The sequence below is a fragment of the Ambystoma mexicanum genome, chromosome 6q (assembly GCF_040938575.1).
Source record: "Ambystoma mexicanum isolate Mex_15411 chromosome 6q, UKY_AmexF1_1, whole genome shotgun sequence".
NCBI classification, from domain to species: Eukaryota; Metazoa; Chordata; class Amphibia; order Caudata; family Ambystomatidae; genus Ambystoma; species Ambystoma mexicanum.
Window position 1 is genome coordinate 924811610 of NC_090937.1, and position 24294 is coordinate 924835903.

Consider the following 24294-nt stretch of genomic DNA (forward strand, 5'->3'; position numbering starts at 1 on the left):
TATGCCCTTCTGGCTCTAAGCACTCTCTACTTAAAATATAGCCTGGACTTTTGTAGCCCTTCTAGCTGTGTTGGGCATTATGTTCCCCTGTCTAATACTTCCAAGTGCTATAGGTTTATGGAGCGTATATGTATTATATGTCCTACTTATATAGAGAGAATAGTAGGAAACCGGTGCTTACTTTATGTGTGCTTCCCTGAGATTAGCTCCTGAACATGATGGTAATTACTGAGTGTAATATTGTCTAGGGGTCTACACATTTCTGACCTCTTAAAGTCTCTATGTATTGTGTCTGCCACCCGGTGTGGGGCTTGCATTTTGGGGTAAAGAGTGAGTAAGTCATTAATTTGCCGTTTACTGTTTTTAGATTTACACTATGCTATACTCTGCTGTGTGTTATGGTTCACATGAGGACTTATTTTTCCTAAAGTGGATTTGGAATGTGTGACCTTATGATAAACGTGTGTAAATTTCAATATGCCAGTGTGGTGTATTCTTCTATGGTGACTATTTGGAATAATTGTTCCTCCCTGCTAGCCTTCTTTCCTCCTGAGGTTAAGCCTAACTGCTCAGCAACAGCAACCATTGGAGAGTCTGGTCTTTCCTTTTGGGTGGGATATTGATCATCCATTAGGTTAGATGATTACACAGCCCTCCCCAGAGTGTTTTGCAAAAATCTCCCTCCCAGCCTGGTTTCCTTTTTAATATCATGCCTATACCCAGAGGTCTCGCGTGTAGAGGCGAGTTGATTAAAAGGCTAAGGTGCCAGGAGGTGAAGAGAGTAGATCTGATGTAGTCACATGTAAAAAAGAGTTCTTAGAATTAAATATATCTGATGAATGGCTTAAAAGTAATGTCTTAATCTCACAAGCATAGCAGGACCCTCTGTCATGGTAGAGATGCATAAAGGGGCCACCGCTAAATGAGCGCTACTGAATCAACAGCACTCTGCCTAATGAGTGCACACAGGTACGGATACCCCTTTTAGTTACTATCATAGCCCAAACGCCCCTCTTGCGCCTTCTCTGATTTGAAACCGATTACGTTTTTCCTGGTAGAACAACAATAGGATCTTACAGTAGAAGATTTGGTAAAGTGGAAGGGTGTTAATAGAGCGTCGCAAAATGATGGCACTTGAGTGACAGCCCGCAGACAGAATTCGGAACAGACTGCACACTTACCCTCTCGTCTTCTGCTCCCTGTCTTAATATAGCCTTGCTTGAAAGTCCCTGTGCTGCGAGTAATAGGCACGGCAATCACCAATGATGGCGTATAATGTTATCTTTGTACACAAAACCCAGTTAGCTGCATGAAAATAAAACCTTGAACCCCTGAGGAGGCTCGAGAACTTACCATAGCAATGACAGCTGCTCCAGCTCCAGCAAGGGCCACGATGAACAGGTGGAAAGTCATGTTTAGCTGTAGAGGAGATAAAATGAAACATTTCAAAGTTGTCAACTTAACCCCATACGCACAACGAACGCATACAGGTGAAGTCGTTCTTTAAAAGATTTACATCATGGAATCGTTCAGGTTCAATGTGGTCGCAGTCTGTTAGATAACCACAATTGCATCTTTGCCTTAATTGCCAAATTCACAGAATAATTTAAGCCATTCCACTTAAGCAATATATGTTCTTAGAAGGCTAACAGCTCATTAAGAAGTCATTCTGCAACAATAGCAAAAAAGCAATGCGGTTGTGTAGCCACTGTCTACGGATTGTAATTATTGTTTGCTATTGCTACTGTACACCTTCACTGCTGGTTCTAGAACTGTGCCACGTATACACGAGTTCTGCAGTGGTCTGTGCCATGACAGTGCTGGCGGTAGTCAGCAGTGGGCTGCATTTGCATTGGACGGACGCTCTACTCATCATGAACAAATGTAAACTCTAACCATGGCAGAGAGGGATTACACAGACTGGCTCGTTGTACGAAAGGGGTGATTTACATGTGGGGGACCACCAACGTTAGCGCTTATGTGCTGGTGTGTCCCGGGCATGCAATGTTTTACTTACGGAGAATGTAGTGGGAAAACAAAAGTAAATACAGGCGCAAACAACTTTACTATGTACAATTACTCTGTGATATGTAAAAGATGAAAATGCGACCTGTAGATAATGCTTAGCCGATGGCATTTACAATGGGCTCCTAAGGAAACCGCCATCTTTAAGCAGGTGTCTAAAGTGGATTCCGTATTAATCCAGTTATTAAACGCCTACATGAAAATGTCATTCAGGCGTAAAACCAGCTGTACTTTGAAGAAGGAGGAGGAAAGCACAGCAGAAATCATAATTCCTCTTCATGTCCCTTCCTCACCTTCAAAGGGCAATAAAGCAAGGGATTTACTGCTCTACCGCGTCAGCCTCATTTTACTTTGAATTTAAACGGGATTCAGGGAACAACCAACATTTGCACCTACATGCTGTTGGTCCCCTGCATGCAATTTCAAACATTCACATGGCGGAGGGGAGCAGCAAAAAATACAGCAAGGGAACCGCGCTTTTACTCTTTCATTTTCCTCTCTGTCTTGTGAAAAATGAAACCCCACCTGCAAATTCCGATTTGTCAGCGTTTACTAATAGATTCCTACAGATTACACCTGGTCTTTAGCAGGCGCAAAACCGAGGCGGATTCCATAGGAATCCACACGTTTCACCCCGCATAAATATGTCATGCAGGCGTAAAACAAACCATGCTGACATAATGAGGGAGGTCAGCACAACAGAGATCGTATGGCCATTCTGTGCCCCTCCCCTACATTGTCACTACACAAACATGGGACAGAGAGGGAAATGGAGGCATACAAGCATAAAGCCTTGCGTTTAGCTCTTTATTTCACACTTTGCCCCATTTAGAATGGGGGTGTAAGTGGGCTGAGAGAGACTATAATATCAATAGCAAGTAGGTGGAAAGGGAATTATTCTGATTGCCCTATGACTGCCTTCATTATGTATGCTTAAGAACCACTGAACACTGCCTGCTATATTACAGGCAATATAATATTTATAATTTCCAATGATACTCTTTCCTTCTCGTTCTTTCTTCCTACAGTATGATATAACCAAATGTAGGCCTATCTCCGAATTCCCCATGAGAACAAAACTGGAAGAATCTTTCCTGTTATGGTACGTTATGATCATTTTTAAGCGCAAACCTTCACCAACTAAGGCATCATGACGCTATAAGTAAGACCGAAGGAGAAGCAGAGAGCAAAAGCAGAAAAAAAGTAACAAGTTGCATTCTCCTCAGGGTTCTGCCCTAGCCCTCCTTCTTTTTAATCTTTTCATGTAACCAATATTAGCTCATACGTGCTTCAGCAGAGTGTTACCTGTATGTGGATTACGTCCAAATATTTGTCAAGCTGAAAGTTAACAGAATGTCCATAGACAGCTTATAACACATTAAAAATGATTTCTTGGATAATTACAGTTACAACCTAACCTTGGTTTGGTGGAAATTATACCCACGAGCTCATCGGAAAGTCCCTGGAATACCTGCTTCTGGTTCGAATGTATGAGAGCATGTTCTCAATCTTCTTTAATTAAATTCTGGAGACAACTGGAAAATCAGGTGACCATGGTAATTCTAAGGTGTGTCTTTTATCTGCACAGCTTAATAGATGCCTGCCTCTCTTAGCATTTGCACATACTCACTAAGCAATAAACACAGTTGTGATCCAAATTGGTCTTGTGTAACAGAATGGTCCTGGTCTGCATATCAAATCTCTGACAAACTCTTCCAATAAACACCTCATGCACACACCTACATTTTATCAACTTCCTCCTATCATTCATTTACAACACTGCTCCCAGCAGCAAGCAGATTTCAAAGCTCTGCGATTGCCCTGCAAAGCCATCTCCATTACTAAACTCACCACAGTAAGGCAAATACATATACTTTATTATCAGAGAGTAGGTCTACTTTGGAACCGACTTTCAGCAAAGGCCAAACAACCCCTCATTGGCAAAATCGCTTGCATGAGGGCCCCCTTTTGAAACCAATTCACTTAGATTGTGGAAAAATTTCTGAAAATGTCAAAAGGAATCTAACAATCACTACTATTAGTAGATTTAATGACATTTAAACTGCTCCATAACAACCAATATACACAACAGGTTGCATTGTATTTGCTCTGTTTCATCTCACTTAGGAAAACAGAAATAGAGGTAAGAACGTTTTTTGTATATAATGGGCCTCATTACCGGTCCAGCGGTAACAGTGCCGGTGATACCGGCAGGTTGCCGTTGGACCCATAATGATTTTCCGGCACCTGACTTCCCGGTAACACCGGGGGATTACAACCCTGGCGGCCTGGAAAGTCAGGTGTTGGAAAATTGTAAGTCCCCATTCCCATACAGTCCTATTGGGCTCTATGGGAATGGGGACCACGGAAGCACCAGCACTGTTGTTAACGTGCCGGTACTTCCGTGATGGTCTATCTACCGGCAGGCAGATCAGTAGTTTGTAGGTCCGAAAGCAATGGTGCCGGTAAGCTTACATGTAATGTCTTTTTAAAATAGTGGGTTCTAATGACAAATAACCCTATTTTGTCTGCACCTCGATTATAATGGGTATGAGTTTGATTAATGAAAGGTTTGCTTTTAAATAGAAAAATAAGAACACAAACACACACACCCACTCATGTAACATTGAAACATCTAAGCAAAAACAAAGGACAGACAATAATACAGTATTCTGCAAAGTGACTGAAAATATGGGTAAAGAGAATGGAATGCAGTCTCACCTCAGTTGACCTACACATCCCCAAGAACTTGTCAGACATAGTACATATTTTCTTATCTTCACCAATTGTTACAATTCCTAAAAGAGAAATATATTTCTAGTTATAATTTGCACACTTTGAAAATACTAGACAAGCAAATTCATCATACATTACACAAAGAGTTTTAAAACCAACTTCACATTTAATCCTTCTGTGATGTTGTATGCATTGGATAAGTATTTTATTCTATAGTATTATGTCAACAAGAGTAAAAGAAAGAGGTGACAATCTTCCATGCTATTCAATTACATGATGCAATGGGCAAAAAAAGAACCGCCCTTGACTCAGACAATTCTTGCTACTACACCCTTCTCTTCACTCCCACCCTCTTAACATATACAGGACCCTCCAGTCCATACTGGTATGCCTACTCCATGCATCCACTCTGCAACCCTTCCTCTCTCTGATGACTTTGCTTATTGTTTGCCACCTAACATCTCTCAAATTGAACTGGAACCCGTCCTCTGGCCTTCCAACACTTCCTGTGCTCCTGCAGATCCCTTTGCACCCCAGATTATCGCAGAACTTGTACCTGTTAGCAGTACCTACTTAGCCATCTTTTCAACCTATTGTATGGTTGCCCTCATCTTATCAGCCCTAAACAATTCTATGGCTGACATCAATAACCTTGCTTACCAGCGATCTGTCGCCCTTCTCACTCACTATTCTAAAACCCTTGAGCATGTGATGTTTATCTGCATCATTACCTTACCAGAGATGCATGACCACAGTGACCACATCCAATGTGGGTTTCTCACCCACCACTTGATTGAAACGTCACATGCATCACCCACAGCCACTACCTCTGCTCTATCCTCATCCTTCTTGATTTCTCTGCTTGTTCAACTCTATTGATCACTCATCTCTCAACAGCTTGCATGGCAATGCTCTTTCCTGGATTGCTTCTTACTTTTGTAGGCATTCTTTTTTAATTCCTTGGAATAAACAAATATTCTCTGCTACATTCTGTAGATTTTTGTGTACCCTCAGGGTCAGCCTTTGGTCCTCATCTATTCACAATCTATAACTCATTCTTTGGTAAATTCATCTCCTGCTGTAGATTTTCTGATCATCTCTTTGCCAAATACACTGAAATCCTCTTCCACTTCTCATCATTGACCCCCAATCTTTCTACCATATCACTGCTTGACTGCCATCCACCACTGAAAGTCACTTCCCTTGGTAGTGCTCCATTGCTCCACAATTTAAATATTTTACCTATATGCTTCTTGTGTCACACTCCTCCTTCTCTTTCCTCACCCAGACACCTTTACCCCTTTCACATATTATGCAAACCAGGGGTTCTCATCAACAGTGATCCAAAGCTGCAATGTTTCAATAGTTCAACCTGCCATGCAAATGCTCCTTAAAACACAGAAAATCGACCCCATTCTTCCTCACCCCCAAAGTACCAAGAATCGTATCCTCAGCATTGTCTTTAACTTGGACTACTGCTCAAATCTCATCATGGCAATCCCTCTTTACTCCTTTACCCCACGTGCCAAAATGTTCATGTCAGGTTTATTTGGAATTAAAATGTATAACACTATCAAAATAAAATACAGTAACATTTCTATCCATAGTACATTTTCAAAACAGAAATATATACACTTTGAATTATACAGTACTAGTTAATATGTTTTCTTATTTGCATTTCCTTTATCAAGATGCGTCCCAGCACCAAACACACTCTCTGATCTTGGGCTTGCATAGCATAACAATAAGCAACTCGAGATTGTGTTAAATTCAATAACGTTAGGAAAGTTATTAAAAAACGTTCTTGTGATAAGTTTTTGTATAAACTGTAGTCTTCTTTTTATTTCATGCCTGTGCATTTTATGAAAGAGGACGTTGATGAAAACACATTTTAATTATACATTTTCTAGCATGACTGTTAAGGACTAAGGTAAAATAATCTTCTAAATTTGAACCATGACCATGCTGATGTGGTAAATGAGTTTTGACAGTTGTATTATGATCTACTGAGGATGAGAAATCTGATGTTGCTTGGCTACCAATGCTTACTTTAACATTGTTTAAAATGGCATGCTTATTAACCCTTGATGCCAATATGGGTGACCTGGAGCAATATCTGACAGGGTTTTGCTTTTACAAAAGGTAACCATGGGGTACCGTGTGCAATCTCCCAACCTAAAACATCCCTTAAAATTAACTTGTACGTGTATTACCCTATATCTCTAGACATTAACAAGCTGGGGCATATTCAAATGTAAAGAATGTAGGATTCTGATTTTAAAATATGATAGTACTTCAGCAGTTGCCGAACAAACCCCTAATATAATTAAAAAAACATTATTTTGGTTAGTGTGAGCTAGTCAAGATTATCAATAGCCCGTACTCCTGAGATATATGCAGAAACCCCAATGGATTTAGCGTCATACACCTGTACTGCTGGAATGATTGTAAAGTCATGGGATTTAAAAAAGCGTGAAATACCCATATTACTTTGTTTCATCTGACATGCAGCATAGTCGATTTGAGTAGAAAAGACTTTGAGTCCAAGAATCTGATTCGTAAGTTATCAAAATGGTTTATTCTGAGGGTTCTTTTACAGTTCTTTCTATGACAAATCAGCGCCACAGACTTACTTTTATTAACCACCGTACCCTAAGCATGCAAATAATTTCTGTTGAGCAGTGGCTGTTCTACCTAACATGTCATCAGCATATGTTAAGCATGGTATAAACTGATGGTTGGCTATCGGAAAATCCTGCATAACATCCTATAAAACTGAATCCACTCATTTAGATGAAGGTTAAAAAGTAGTGGAGGGACAACATAACTCTGACAGACTCTCTGATCAACAGGGTTGTGCATTTACCAACTAGGCCATGTGAAATAAAAGCTTCAGTTGGGGAGTATAGTTGGCACAAAAAATGCCCAATACATCTTGATCAATACCAAGCTTCACATGGTTCCACTAAATAAGATATTCAACTTTCCCACCCATACCCTCTTCAGCCACCCAACATCTTCACCTACCTTTGTGCTCTGCTTTCAGTTAGGATGGCTGCCCATGCACTATCGCTTCCTCTTCACATTCCCTCGCTTTTTTGATTTGTAGTCTTTCATAAAATGATGCGAGTAATTCCATTTCAGAAAGAGTTGTCTGCTAAAGAGACTCCCCTTTCATTAAAGGCATAGTAACACATGTGCCTTCTACACAAGCTGCATACGTCTCCTGATATGGAGCCCCTGCTCTCCAATGACACAGAGCAGGTTTAAAAGACACAGGTGCCCTTTTGACAGCTGATGTGACAGCCAAGTCAATACAGCACAGATATTGCATTTAGGTCTGCGCCTCTGTTGTAAAACCACATAAATATGATGCACTATCATTATGGTGGCAGTTTAATGTTAATTGATATGCTATAACTGAGTTTGGGGTATGGTGACTGGTAGTTCATCTAATTATTAAAGTCACTGTATCGTACACATCTTAACACTCAGAGCCCAGATTGGCCATGATCCTTTGTGAGACTGGGTAACACCTATCCCCAACCCAGGTTAGGAGCATCCTGGGAAGCAGGCTTCACAGGACACACCCTAAACAAAAGGATTAGCCTTACAACAGCGTGTTGCATACTAAAGGGCCTTTGATGCTATGGGCTTAAGTAGGGTATCCTACACTTCCTTTAGCACAAAGCACATTGGGTATGATGCAATAAGGCCAAGACCACTTATCACTAAGATTGAGATTTGACCACTCAAAGCATTCTTGCTTTCCTCCAATTCCTCCAATCCCATGTCATCTGTTTTGTCTATAAAAGAGCCCCCCCCCATCCCATCATTGATTAACATCTGGACCATCCAGGGCTTAAGGAAGAATTAATTTGGACCACTTTTGGTAGAGTTGATCTCTCAAAGCCCTCAGCCATTGCGGTGAAGGAGTGTTCCAAGAGCAGAGACCAGCTCTGCTCCCTACCCACTCCTGGGCACATTGTTTTATTGTGTAAAACCTCGAGTGGACATTTTTTTGGACTGTTGTAATATTGCTGTTTGGGTAGCTACTGCTATCACATGCAGACCCCTCTTATGAGGATATCCTGCCCATGTAACCACAAAAGGTGAAGCAGGATTATCTTTTATGTGTGCCTGTGTGCAGAACTGAGGCCTATTACCCTGAAGCAGGAGCCTGTGACGTTCCAGTTCTGGAACAGCTTGCATACAAACAATAAGGCTAGCCCCAACCTTGAGCAGTATTCATAAATGTATTCTAATTTTTGCAGATGATGGGATAATCATTTCCCAAACTACTGCAGGTTTAAATAAGCCATGTGACTTGTTTATATGACAATGTGATGGAAAGGATTTGGAAATTAGCAAACGTTACACCACAGTTATGAACTGCTCAGAGTGTAGGAATTGTCTTACGAAAGTACATGCTAAAATTAATGTTTTTATGTTATAAGAGGTGGATTAATATGATTGCTTAGGCCTCTGAAATGCCACAAATGGGAGATAGAAAGTGCATATTTCTAGAAGCAATGGCTCTCTCATAAAACCTACTGCAGCGGCTGCAAAGTTATCTGCCTACATGGAAATGGAGCAATGAGTCCAACACAGAATATATATCATATGAAGGACTGCCAAGCATCTTTATATGATGGGGACATGTGGAGATATGGTAACATCTAACCTGCAGATAGTGAACATAAAGTACTAAAACAACTATTGGATTACCAAACTCAGCCCCAAAGTTTGCAATGTTTTTCAAATTAGGGTGGTTGAATATTGAAGAACTAGTGTACAGGCCTGTGAAAATGGGCTAAAGTGCAGGTTTTCATTGACACAGTAGGACCACTATTAATCCAAAACATACAGCCCCCTCTAGCAGTGACAACGGGCAAAGCTATGCCAATTGCACCACTGTAACAGGCAAAGCTATGCAAAGTGGCATTGTCTCTATAAATTCTAAGATAACAGCTCCCTCTAGCTGTGACAACAGGTGAAGCTACTGCATTGGATCAACATACAGGGAAAACATACATCTGGCCTTTTATTACATTGTTAGATTGGATTGGCATCTTTTAATCCAATCCATAATTGGATAACGATTTGGCTTACCCGCATTTGGGGGTACGAAAAGAGGTCTTTTAAGATGTACTAAGATGCAAAGGTAGCATGTCATTGAGCTGGTTGAAGCATGCAAAGAATACATTATGTAAAATAGGTGTTTCCAAAATTCTGGAAATATCCTAATGGTATAAAGACTTTCGATTGTGCTCAAGGAGAAATTTAAGATCAAAATTGAGCCTTCAGTATTCCAAAAGAGTGTAAACCACTGTTTTACTACTTTCCAGTTAAATTAAGTAGAGGTTTTGAGAGATACATGGACTCCATTTTGCAAACCTTTATGGAATCTTTTTTTATGAAACTGAGACGCAGAATTTAACCTGTTGCTGTATTCTTTAAGACCTGGAAACCGCACTTTGCAGATGAATGGATTTTATATGCAAATCATCCATCAATTTTTGTTTTTACGCCCACAATGTGAAACTATCGGAAGACAGTATATATTAGCCTGCCTAAATATAATAAGATTAGAAAATTGATTCAGGGGGACAAACTACGCAAAAGCACTGCAAAGCAATTATGTTTTTAAAGCAAGGTGTCAAACGTCTAGGTTGATGAAAGGTTGATAATGATAAGATATATTTATGCGTATTTATAGATTATTAATGTTATGTGCCATTTTATATGCTTGTTTTATCTGTTTTCTATATTGTCCAATTTTAAACGTTGAACTTTTCATTTTCTTCGTAGGAAAGATGTTATGACAATGTGGAAATAAAACTATCATCAATAATTATATATCCTCAAGTCTAAGGTAAACTGTTCAATGTATGTATACGAGTTTGTGCATTATTTGCTTTATCTAATCCAACTACAGGAGGGTTACAGTTATAGTCTTCCTTTGCTTATTTGTTTATCAGATTTTGGAAATATAGCATTTGTTATTTTTTAGAAGGAAAAGGTCTTCACGTGTTAATAGCATATCCTAGTCAAGGACAGATTTTTGAGTTAGTCATCCATCAGACACAAATGCTGAAAAGGACTTTTGTAAGATATGTGGAACAGATCCAGTTTGATATTTTTGATGATTCAGATTTTGGTATACATGTGAAAACAGTTTGAAGTCCTCAGTATATACATTTGAGGATATCTTTGTTAGTTCACCATGATCTAGGAAACATCCCTTTAAACAATTATATGTGTGTGAATGTTTACAGGGATTCTAAGGTTGCACCTTAGAAACATGTGAGTCTAGAGTTGAGTCTAGGAGTTACTTACATTTTGATATCAGAAGCCTCTTGTGATTATGCTGTTTCTTCTGCTACATCATTAACAATGTGACAGTGTAACAGGCTGATGGTTGCAGTGTATATCCAACATGGCAAGGTAAATTAAAAGATTTTCCAATGGGAAGCAGAGTGCTGATATGTGCTCTTAAATTGATTAAGACTATTGAATGGAATAGACTATACATCAATGGCATCAACTAACTGTTATTGGGGTAATATTACAAACACTGCATAGGACTATATTCTAGAAATGGGATTTATCTGTTACATACATTTAATGGAACAAAAGAATTCAAGATTATGTTGGACATTTTTAAATCGGGATCTTAAAATGTGGCAGATAAAAAAAGATTCCAAGAGCCAATATGTGTCAGGATTGAAGGATCTACGTGATCCGACCGTGGCTGATATTGCTGCGGCCGGAAAGTTCACGTGAGAAAGGTGCGAACTACCAAAGGATCGCACCTTTCTTATGCGAACACACGTACATACCCACTCCCCCACCCACACCCACACGACACCCATGACACACACCCCACCCACACCTTCAACACACCCCCACCTTCACACCCAACATAAACAAACCCCACTTACCTTCTTCTTCAAGCTAGGTCCCTGCGGCGCCAGTTTCCTTTCACTTCTGTTATTGGGAACTGTCGCGGAAGGGTCCTTTTCTTTTATTTTTATCATTTTTTTTTTACGGAAGGCTGCAGGGGTTCCCCCCACCACCCCCGCTCACTATACAGTAAATTATAGTGAGCGGGGGGTTGCGGGGGACACCCCCGCAGCACCCATTTGTTTTTTTTTACAGAAGGCTGCAGGGTTGTCCCCCGCAAACCTCGCTCACTATACTATAAAGTACAGTGAGCGGGGCGATGCAGGGGACACCCCCGCAGCCCCTGTTTCTTTTTCTTACAATGCCACCACCAAAGGATGGAACTTTTGTTGTTCAAACCTTTGGTGGTAGCATTTTTAGATCTAATGGTTCATGCGAACCATTAGATTCGATAAAAAAGTACAAACCTGGATTGAATGTGCTGTCTCTACTTCACTCCCTAAAATGGCACAATTTGCAGAAAGAAGCCTCTACAATCATTAAACTCAATCATTCCCTTGAGAAAATGTGTCAAGAAGGCTTGTAAAACTCATAAATTATATTGACTCAGTGTGCTGTTCTAAGTTATATGGGGCATTCTAGGATAGTGATTCAGGGTTGAAAGAGCCATTGCACCATCCAGACTGAGAAGGAAACCATTTAGTCATTCCCTGCAAATGGAACACTGTGTGCCAGTTTATAAGCTAGTAAACGTCCTATTGATGTGAGAAGCTATCATCATACTCAAAACAGAGTGCTGTGCTGTATCGTCCCTCTTAATTAGACTTGTTCACAATCTCTTAGATTGCTCCATTTATAAATTTCAAGGAAAAGGGTTTTGAAAGTCTAGAAAGATAAAGGCCACACTTAGAAGTGAAGCTTGGGATCATGGTCTCTGGAAAGACATGACAGAAGGTAAACATATATTTATTTAGTAATAATTCTCTGGTTTAAAAAAACATTTCTTGCCAGATTCCTTCCACTTCTACATGCAGGTATTGTCTGCTGTTATTATCTAATGTCATGGTTCTCAATGTATGAATCTCAGAAGGTTGAAAGGCTGAGTTGGCACTCTAGGACTCAATCTGGCAAAATGTAGGTTGGCCCCATGTCAGAGTTGAATGCCTACTCGATTAGGTATCCACTTGGTACAAATCTAAATACAATCTACCATCAGCAGAGTACCTTAATGTAAATTCACTGGACAACAGAAAGAATGTTTGCATTTCAGTTGAGCTCAGACAGCAACTACTGGAGATGCAAGGAAAGCAGAGAGGAGTTGACCTCCATGTTATTATTATGAGACCTGTTTGTTGTAACTGGGTAAATGTTTGTCTCGGATATTACATAAATACTTCAAGCTCAGCACTGCAGTGGTTATCTGTGTTTGCATTTTTACACTCAGCGGCTGGGGCGGCCATAGTACCCCAGGCATTCGCATGGCTGCAAAAGGTATGGGCCCAAATGGCGATGGAGAAAGTCTCCCACACAATCCAAGGAACGAGGGACATATTTGTAAAGGAATGGGGAGTGGTCCTGGAATATCTCCAGTAAGACTTTATGGAACAGTGGTGCCCCCATAACATTAAAGTAACGGATATCTTCAACGCATAATGAGATCCCCGAAAGGTGGACACACGCGCCCCTAGGGGAGGGTAGGGCTACTGGGGGGGGAGGGGGAGTTGCAACTGTTTGATGTTATTTTGTTATGTGAAAATTAATAAAGACAAGTTAAAACAAAATAGCAATGCATACACTGTGGCAGAGACGTTGATGTCAGCACAATGAAAGTAAACACAAACCCCACGTATTAATGTTTGATTCACAAACAGGAGAAAAATGACAACGCTAATGCCCTGTCCCGAAATGTGATAGAAAGTATCCCTTGGTTGGGGAAGTTCCCATTGTACAATTGGAAAGACTTGTGGAGTTCTAGAATGGTGTACTAGGCCAAAAACAATCTATAACCTCAGCAGGTGTTGGATCAAATAATGAAGGAAACAGATCAATATCAGATGGAACACAATCTGTAATGGAAAACAGAACTCACCCTTGTGGGTACTATTCAAATAAAATGCAAGACATGACCCCAAAGGGAACAGAGAGAATTGCATTGATTGTATGGTAGTCTAGTAGTCTGAAATGAGAAAGGAGATTGAGGTTTATATGAGATAATGTGGTTTCTGTGCACTGCGCAATATATCTAGGGAGCAACACGGAAGAATATAGCTCCCATTGTTTTCAGATGACAAATCAAGACACCCTGTGTCCCACAGAATACAGCATGTTGATGGCTCATTTTAGTGGCAGAACTAGTTTTGTAAGGTGGCCCTTATCTAATTAAACATATTTTTATATGGCCGATTCATGTACCCAGTATAAGTATGTATTCTAGAAAACATTGCATGATTGATTACAACATGAAATTAAATGGGTCATCTGCATTTGATCTGCAATCATTTGGACAAGAGAGAATAGATACACTTGAAAAGTATCAGAGGTTCTTCTTAAATGACACTTGGGATAATTGGACAGATTTGACTATCACTGAATTCTTGCATAACACACTTCCCCTTCTTCAAATGGAATGACGTCAGTGTATTCGTGTAAAAACTAATGTGTATTCTCTCCTTGGGCTTTGTCCATCAAGCCTAGTTTCGGAGGTGACTCTATGATCTTTTCACTACAGCAAACCTTTCATGGAACAGTACATGTTCTGCTGAACTCTGATCAAACAACTCAGAATGCTAAATCTGGCATTTACTATGGTGTAGCAGTGATTATCCTAATGTCTAAAATGGTATATAAGCCCCAGTTTGCAAGTTCTTTTAGTATTTTAACTGTGATATCTCCTGTGGCTAAATAGGGGTGGGTGGGGTGGGTGGTCATTTTCTCTTCATATAAGATTACCTCCAGTTTACATGTTTCATTTCTTAATCCAGCTAAATTTAAAATAATGTCTGTGGCATTGTCATTAGGGTCCAGTTGTGTTGAAAGGCATCTCTCAGTAGGTGGTTCAAGAGAGCTTACCTTCTTGATTTCCTTTAGGTTAATTATATATTATTTAATTCACTGAGTGGGATGTGGGCTGTTGTGGTGGGCTTAAAACTTGTTTTTGGAACCTGCAGAGAAAAGTAATGCTGATAAACATGTGACACTTTTATAAGGAGTCTAACCTGATTAGTCTGGTGCTTCGACATTCCAGATGGGGAATGTTTTAAGTGAGTGCTGTCATTGAGTGTATTGCCAGAGCTTCAATATGAGAGATTACCATAGGACCAGTGCATGTCCTAAGGCACCATCCTCATGATAGTAACAAGGTTGAAAGCAGCATTCAAGTCTGATCATGTCTATCAAAACAAAAAAGGACTGGCTGGTAAGGTTTAAACTGAGCTGGAAATCCATTGTGCCTTGCCTTGAAGGAAGTGTTTGGAATGCATGTATGTGCATATTAATGTAGGTTTATTTTATAGTGCTTTATAACTCTACCAGGCTGCTCCATAGGCACTGTAAGGGATGAAGAAAAATGCAAGCGAATTGGAGGCTAAAAGAAGGACAAATGATTCATTGAAGAAGGGAGGAGGCTGGGAACTTTAAAGGATAGATCATGGAGATGACAGTTGAAGTGGGCTCAAACAGTGAGTGAGAGCTTATTAGGGAACGTAAGGAGGAGTGGGTTGTGAAAGGGAAAGGTTACAGGCATGCCACTTCTTCCTCTTCCCTATGGATGTAAGCAGATAAGCATTCCCTGTTTTCTGATTCTCCTGCAGCTGGAAAAATGTATCTGGGAGCCCTGGGCTATAAAGAGTGACAAGGAGAGAGAACTAAGAACTGAGAGGTATGAGACCCTTTGTTTCTATAGACAGATCAGGAGGGCAGGGGTATGATGATTTGAGGAGGTCCTGTAGTAATGTAGGCTCTGCATTTCAACATCTAGACTCCGCATTTCATCATTCACATTTTAGCAAAGGCTTGAATTTTAACTAGGGTCAAGGGTGTGCGACTCATAGATGTGACTCTAGAGCATCACTCTCAGGCTGAATCTTAATAGATGCCAGTAAACAGAACGCATGCAAGGAAATTATCACTTTGTTCCATGATGCTATTTTAATGGGCTAATTTGCAATAAAAAAAATAATGCTAACGTGAAACTAATATACTCATTTACCCCTGCCTATTTAACATATAATTCCCATAATAATGTGTAGTCCAAATCAATCCCTTATGTAAACTGCATGCAGATTGACAGATAATGAATAGTGCTCTGGAAAGAAAAATAAACTTTAAACGTACAGGCTGAATCTACACTGTGTTGTAAGATGAGGAATGTGAATATCTGTTCTACTAAAAACATGACATTGTCTTGGGGCAGGAAGGGATGTAACAAGTTCTATTCAGCAATGCAGTTTGTGTTTAGGCTAAAGGCACAGAGGAAATCACTTGCTGTTTTAGTGGGATGGTTTTATCAAAGGGAGGTGCTTTTGAGTGACGGGGTTTTGAGAAAAAGGTTTGAAGAGAGAGGGCTGGGCATTCATTCTTCCACTCACTGATGAAGGTGGCAGAAGTGCTGGTTCCTGGGCAGACTGAGTCTCCAGTGCTTGCAAGCTGACAATCTAGTGGGCTGTGTCTGTCTCTCTCCTTGATTGGCAATCCTTAGAAAAGCTACAGTCTCGAGCAACTTTATCTATGAATGACCCTCTCTCAATGCCAAGCTGAGTCAGGGAATATCGCCAGCTTAACCTAGGCAATTATGCCATTAATTGAGGGTCGTGTAAAGTGAATGTTGATACTGTGCAGCACAGCTTAAATAACTCAGTTCATTTTAAGGCGCTGCATTAGCAATGAGAAGTTAAACGTGCATGTAAAACTGTGTTTGTATTTCTATAAGGCTTGCTGCAAGTCAAAGTCTATTTATCGTGCCAACTTTTGTTGCGAAGTACATGCTGATAACAGGCATGTTATCACAGATAGATCATTGAAATCCATTGCAGGAAAAACCTTTCTTATGTTGTGAATTACAACATGGGCACATGTATCACTCTGTGTAACTTGCATATTTCTAGTTTATGATAAAAACATTAATTTGCAAATGCAATTTAGCCTTGTATTTTTCTGCATTCAGGCTCATTGGTTTGGCGCATCTATGGAGATAGAACGTGTGGTAAGGAATTTCAAAGCAAAGTTGTCACAGTAAATTGGAGAGGCTGAATGAATGTTTTGTATTTCATTTGCATGCTTTACATATATATTTCAAGACACAGCCAAAAAGGGATAAAAAGTGAAGTTATAGGTAAAACATTACAGGAGAGCATGAGCCATTTATTCAGAGTGTACTAAGTTCAGTATTTGTTTACCCTTAGTGAACCTGGTGAAATAATTATGAGGCAGTATTCTGAAATTAGTCTCAACACTATAAAAATGTCATCATAGCAAAATACCACAAAATACCATGAAATATTAGACATAACCCCAGAAAATCACCACCAAAAAAAAACTGTGCATTACTGGCATTGAAAACATCATGATGGCCAGAGCTTCCCAGAAAATGCACAGGGAAATGCATGAAGAATAGGCTGCCACCCATTTTTGCCGATGTTATGGGCACAGGAGGGCACTGCCTAAAACCACCATGGGCTACCCACACAGTAGCCTGAAACCATAGGGAATGGCAATGCTGATTGCCAAAAGCAACCTAGAACTGTGGGGAATTAATTTTCTTAAATCCCAAAAATGGTTGAATTACCAGTACTCACCACTATCAGAAAGCCGGCGTTTTAAAACAACACCAGACATTTGTGTAAAACTGAATAAATGAACCCAAAGCAGGCCAAAGAAAGACTTACTAAGAGGTGGATACAATGTAAAGTTATATTCTGAAGTGACTTGAAGGTTTATAACAAGACTGGCTGAGCTCTGCAGGTCTGCAGCGGCTTAAACTGAAACTGGATTTAAAATTACCAAAAATCGAAATGTGTAAATAAACTGAGGGACAGACTTGTGACTGCCACATAGTTTGTCACTGTTAAAATGTCATAGTTTTGAACTTAGAATCAGCATTCCAGCTGCATGTGTAAAAATTGTTAGTTTTATTTGAATGCAGAAAACTGGGTAACTAAAAGTGACAGTAGCTGGGGCCTGGCTTAAGGAACTGGATTCTGCCTGACAACTTCCCCCCAATTGGAGTGAAACTGGATCCACAGCAGTTCTCAGGCCTGGCTGCATTCTGAGGGGAGGTTACCCCTCTCTGATTGAATTACCAAGGGACTGCTAGAGACTAAACAAAGGACCCAGGCAGAGGGTTTATTGGGGGGAGGCCATAAATGGCTTCCTCTTGAACAATGGGCCTTCCAGGGCCCAGGCAGATGGTTTATTAGGGGGACCGTAAAATAGCTTCCTCTTGGCAGAAGTTGGGAGGGGCAGGGTCTCTGAGCTTGGCAGAAACTGGATAAACTGGTTTCTACACCATGTGACCTGAAAAGACACACCCCTGTTGGCCAGAATATGATTCTAAGAAAGATGTATAACTCACAGTGCGGACTTGTCAAAATTATTTAAATGATACCATAATTCTTGTGAATTTTCTGTGCACGTTTTAAGACGCGTTGGGAATTTGTGTGATGTTCTGGAGCAAAACCCCGCTATTTATGGATACTACAGACTCTGTGTTTAAGCTAGAGACATGGGAATTTACTGGAGTATGTAAGGACAGGCCGTGTATATGTGTATAATTTTTAATGAAGAACCAAGGTTGCATAACCCACTAAAATCGAAAATAAGTTGCCATTTTTGAATGCAAGCCCTCAGGAAGAGCAGAGTTTGAACAGAGTATACCTCATGTGATAGGTAATATGTACATGCAATGACAAACCACTATGTATTTGAGAAATGTGTATTTTGATCAAATATAGATTTGTGTGCAATTTGACAGGGGAGTGTCCTTTCTGCAGGCCATATAATGACATCGCTCTGACACTCCACTTCTTTTCCCCAATCAAGAGAGAAAGGAAAGCTTGACCAATGGGCAGTTGAGAGAGGGGCTGGCTAGTGATGCTGCACACACACCCACTTTCAAAAGACATAAAAAGAGCCACTGGAAGCTAGAGAGGACACTCAATTCCATTTGCTGCAGAGCATGCTGACCGACGACTTCACATCCAGAGATCCTACACTTAGACTTCCAAGCTAAACAGAGACTACAGAACTGTGAACCAAGAAGGACCACTGCAAGCAAAAGTATTTGTCAGCAGGTCCAAAAATCATTTGCAGACTATTCACAGCCGGACCCAGGTGTTGATTCTGGCCTGAAACCCTGTGCCAGAAAGATCCAGAAGCAGTGCTGTACCCAGAGAAAGCAGAGCAGTATCCAGAACTAGAGGCCAGAGATCCAGAGTGACCCAGACCGCTGTTAGCAGAACCAGAGAGCTGACCCAGATCACTGTGAAATGCCAAGACCAGAACCGGAGTCCAGTCCAAAACCTGACCAGATCCGTGGGGAGGCCTATTTCAAAATATATTGTGAGTACCTAGCAGAACTGTGCAGAAACAATCTCTTAGTTAAAATAATATAAATCAATCTATTTTAATCTAACCAGAGCTGCCTCCTAACTGTCACCTGTCATTTGCAAAGCTGTCACCTGTCATTTTCTAGCTGCAAGCTGTAACCTGTCGCTTTGAACTTTTAAAAATTCAAATCCGAAAAACTACCTTTATTTAATCGTCCGTATCTCTGGAACCGTTTAGGCTAGGAACTTGGTTTAACTTTCCTCTGAAAGCTTAGAATATCAGCTTTTCAACAAGCTTAGAAACGCTTGCTACTCCTTATACTTTTGCCGTGATCGTGATTCACGCATTCGCGAATTTTGCCGCGATTCGCGATTTGGTTAAAAATCCAGCCACGTGTGAAAACAGCAGCTTCCTTGCTTTCCTTTGCCAAAAATTTGTTTAACCTGCTAGTTACTCCTAGACCCTTGCTAAAGTGAGCCTGAACTCATCCCAAGTATATTTCACTCACCCTGAACCTCCTAAAGGGAATTAAAACCATTTTCAGCATATTCCTCACTTCATTGCCAGCACATATAAAAGCATTTTGGGCCTGTGTTTCAAACTTCTGTAGTCTAAGCTTGCTGGGGTGAACTGAATTACATTTGATTGCATTTCTGAGAACTGTGTGCTTACCTTCCATTTCCTTGCATTGCATAAAGGGGGGGAGTGGATTGCCAGAGGAAAGTGATTACATTGTTTTGTTGAAATCATATTGAGTATTTTCTGTATTGCATTTTCATTCAACATTGCATCCATCTGAAACTAGATAAAGCATTCTCTACCACCTTATTCTTCTGTTCCTATTCCCAAGCATGCTACCTCATCCTTTATACTACTCCTGGGTAATCAAATCAGTTTATTAGTAGAACATTACCCAATGTTGTTAACTGCTCATGTTCTGAAGTGTGATATTAATTATTAATTTATTATAAAGTGTGATATATATATATTGTTTACATTCTCAAATAAACCGTTTAAACTTGCAACTCAGAACTACTTCTTGGCTCAGTGGGGTCAGGGGGGTTCCAAGAGAGGGGTGTTATATAGGGGTAGTCATCCAGAACTCATGAACTGGACATAAAGATATATCAATAAGGGTTTCCATTCAGTATCCCAGACTAGGTATTGACTTAGCTGTAGTGCTGGATTGAATCCTCTTACAAGTTTCCTTCCCTAGGGTAATAAAGACCATTCTGCGAAACTCTTCTAACCCATGATGACCATACCTTGGTTCCAGATCCCATATTTGACCCTAGGCATTTTAGGGGACTGTAACCTGGAGGTTCGATGGGTGGCGGACTGTCTCTGAAGATTGTGGATACATGTGAAATCATGAGGGCTCTGCTGGTGATTCAGGAGGCAGCTATCCAACTGTTTCCTTCAATGATCAGACCCTGGCTAAAAATGGGCATGATCCTCCCCAAGGCAATAACCCTGCAGGCAGTACTGTTTATATGGTGGCTAGTCTTGCCGCCTGCAGGCAAAACCATCGTTATACTGTATCTTAGTCTTTGAAATCACTATACATTTAATATGATATAATATGAAAGCTTATTTATGATGCGCTTTATACCCAGAGGTTTCTAAGCGCGGGCCTGGATATCAAACCTGTGGTGCTCCGTGACACCTTGCTTCCAAGACGAGCACTTTGCCCCTGAGCTATCCTCCCGTGTAAAGTTGTCAAAATAGCTGTTTCTGTGATCAAGTGATTTAAGCAACAATGCGGGTTGACATTATTAAATGCCAGAAAAAAACATATTCAGACCTTCACCTTTATTACACTGGAAGACTGGCACATTTCCTTCACAGCTACAGAGAAGTTTTGTGCATTATGTGAATTCCAAATTCTCAGCATAGTTAATATTATGTTTGTTTCATAAAGCAGAATAGAATGAATGTTAGAATATTCCTTCCTCTTGTCACTACTAACACAGATGTTATGTTATTTCCATGTTACCGTTATTAGAGTCTATATACTACTGAAATATCCACTCCCACATTAAAATTGGTAGCATTTAATTGTTAACGGCCTTGAGTTCTTTAAATGTTTGGACACTCATTTGGTCATGGATCATGTGAGGGTTTCAAATGACTTATCTAACAGGTTATTTTCATGACAGGTGGTGTAATTTTGCTCTGTTTCACAAATTCCTATTATTGAATCAAAAAGAGATTCTTATTCTCAAAAAGTGGAAAAGCCCTGACAGCCTCCTACACACAATATTCTTTTTTTATTGAAAGTCAAAACAATAAATAGAAGACAAAAAAACTAATTAAACTAAAACATGAATAGTGGAGGGTTCGTACTTCAATGTTATTTCCTAAATCCCTCTACTGTAAATCCTTAATATATCACATTGATGAATAGGTTATTACATTTTAAATGAAAGGGAATGATCATTTGTGGATAAGAACCTGCCTCATGTAAGAATCATTATCATCTGCCTCTAAATGATTTCTGAAAGGGCCCCACAATTTCAAGACATGTTTTCACAAACTCTTTACTTGTAAGACATGTGTTTTTAAATAAAATGTCTCCAGGAATTTTTGAACCCATCTGGTCACCTATCCTCCCACTGGTGAGAAATGATCAGTTTACTGATCAGAATAACTTTAAAAAGAAAATTGGTCATAAGCAACAGCTTTCAAATATGCACTAAATAATAATCATGCTGTACCTACCTGTACCTAGCATGAGAAACAGTATTGCCTGAATAGCTCTCCAAAAACCCGATCACTTGAAAAAGTTAATCAACATGCATTTTAAGTCCTGGTCAGTCACTGAAAATGCAGACTGAAATGGCGTGACTCGGAATATCATTTTTCTGTACATGTGGGCATGTAATAGGACTATAATAGTATTAAAAGAGAGCCTTTAAATTAGCAATAACATAACAGGTTCACAAACATGCTTTCAGGTCAAGGGCCAGACTCTTTTTTTTAAATCCATTGAACAAATAAGAGAGATAGCTGAAAGGTTTCGAATACATCAAACTCACTGCCATTGTTCTAGGAAAGGGCACCCTCTAGACCATTTCTTTTCAGGTTCCTATGCCATTGCGGAAGGGGAAAGTCCATATACAATCAGGCTTGGGCTCACACCAAAAGGGAAAGTTGAGCCTGAAATTCTAGGTTAAATACTTTCTGCATGAGACCCAAAGCAACCCCAGACATGTATCGGCGTCTTTGTGTTTCATCAGTGAGTGTAGCTTGGAACACTTGGCACAGTAGGATCAGAACCCACATCTATGCATACTCATCCCACTTTGGGTAACATATGTAAAGCTGAAGAGTAATGGCTGAAAACTTTTGAATGAATCCAAACCACTGCCATGTTAACATTTTTCACACTGCCAAGTCATTTCAGAAGTGGAAACAGCATATGGCAGTCAGGTTTCACCCCATCCAAAAAGTAGAAGTCCATTTTGAACTTCTAGTATTGCATCATGTTGTATTCCACCAAATCAGTATTTGTGATTGTAATTTCTAGGCATTTAGCCTCTAACCCAAGCTCTTGAGTACTACGGAGAAACCATACCCCGTCTTACTATCTATTTTTTCAGTTATAGGTCAAATACAGGAATTGGGTCAGGTGCATAATTTCTACTCAAGAAATCTCTTATTTGCAGATAACGAAAGTGCAAAATTTGTATTAAGCCCATATGTCCTAGCAAGCTGAAAATAGATAATAATTCCAGCATCTCAAAAAGTAAAAAATAAATTGTATCTGATTTGGTCCATCATTTAATGACTCCATCTGAAATAATTCCAGCAAGCAGTGGAGTATGGCATAACTAGGTGTAATAATGTAATTGTGGTATTTGGAGTGTTTGACACATCTGTTCTTAATTCTGAAACTATATGTGCATGTTTTTGAGATGTACCCTTTTAAAGTACCCACTATTTTGCTAATTTATTTTAGAAATCTAGCAGAGTGGTGGGTGTGCTAGGTCATAGAAACAGCCATTTATTTAAATATTTTGGTATATTTACCCATAAAGGTCACCTCTTATAATCCAGTCTCATTACTCAACACAGCTTATTCCAAGCAGATTTATTAGAGGCCAATCTACAGTGGACCAGACTGACTTGATTCGTAGATGGTCTCCCCAATAACTTCTATATTTTTGTTTACCAAACATGTTTTGGATAGGGTGGAGTGGGAATTCGTTTAGGTGGCTATTTAAATAATGGGTAACTCAGCCTTGGTAATAGTTAATTGTGAAAATCAATGGTGTTTCATGTTAGTAGAGGCATACTGCAAGTGTGCTCTTTATCACCCCTTCTCTTCACTCTTTATATGGACACTAATATCCGATTATTAGTTGCTTCCTCTGAAATTGCCACATTTTAAATGCATGGAATTATGGAACCTTTAACCACACTTTATGAGGATGACATTGTAGATTACACTTCAAACCCGTCCAAAGCAATTCCTAACCGGAATTTGGTGGCCAAAGAATTGAGCACCATCTCAGGTTACAAGTTAAATATGGGAAGCTTTGCAATGCCTTCATTTTTATACACCAACCCAAATAAAGTTAAGTTCAGGCATGAACTGCATTGAGAGTAGCAACTTTGAGAGAATTTTGGAAGTTTCTTCTTTTCTATATGTTGTGCAGAAAGACTCTATTCAATATAATAATCTTGCTGACATTTCTGTATTTGTTTAGTGCACTCCAACGCTTACTCCAAAAACACAACTATAGCAATTTAACATGATGATTACTAGAAGAAGCCTTAAGAAGTTGCCATAGCCTGGGACTAACTAGGACCTCACTTCGATTAATTTTCAATATTGTTAATGGGAATTGTTGGTTATGTCAATATGGGGGTGCAATGTCTAAACGTAAGATAAAATATAGAATAAGGGACTGTTGTTAAAATGAGTGATTTTGCCATTATTATTGAATAAGGCCCTGTTTCTGCATCACTCCAGAGAGTCCATGGACTGAGGCAGAGTGACCTAGCAGCACACCCATTAACCATTGCATTAAGAAGTAGGCCTCTGAGCTTTCAGCCATTTCATATTAATGTTTCTGCCAT

At 39.8% G+C, this 24294-nt stretch overlaps 1 protein-coding gene across 1 annotated transcript in view; it reads right to left on the reverse strand.

Moving 5' to 3' along the window:
* Positions 1 to 24294, reverse strand: part of GPM6A (glycoprotein M6A) — a 726200-nt gene that overhangs the window by 131076 nt on the left and 570830 nt on the right. Inside the window, exons 5-6 of the mRNA XM_069631438.1 lie at positions 4747 to 4823; positions 1354 to 1419 (exon numbers count right to left, since the gene is read on the reverse strand). Coding sequence (XP_069487539.1) covers positions 1354 to 1419; positions 4747 to 4823 — 143 coding nt within the window. The remainder of the gene's footprint in view (positions 1 to 1353; positions 1420 to 4746; positions 4824 to 24294) is intronic.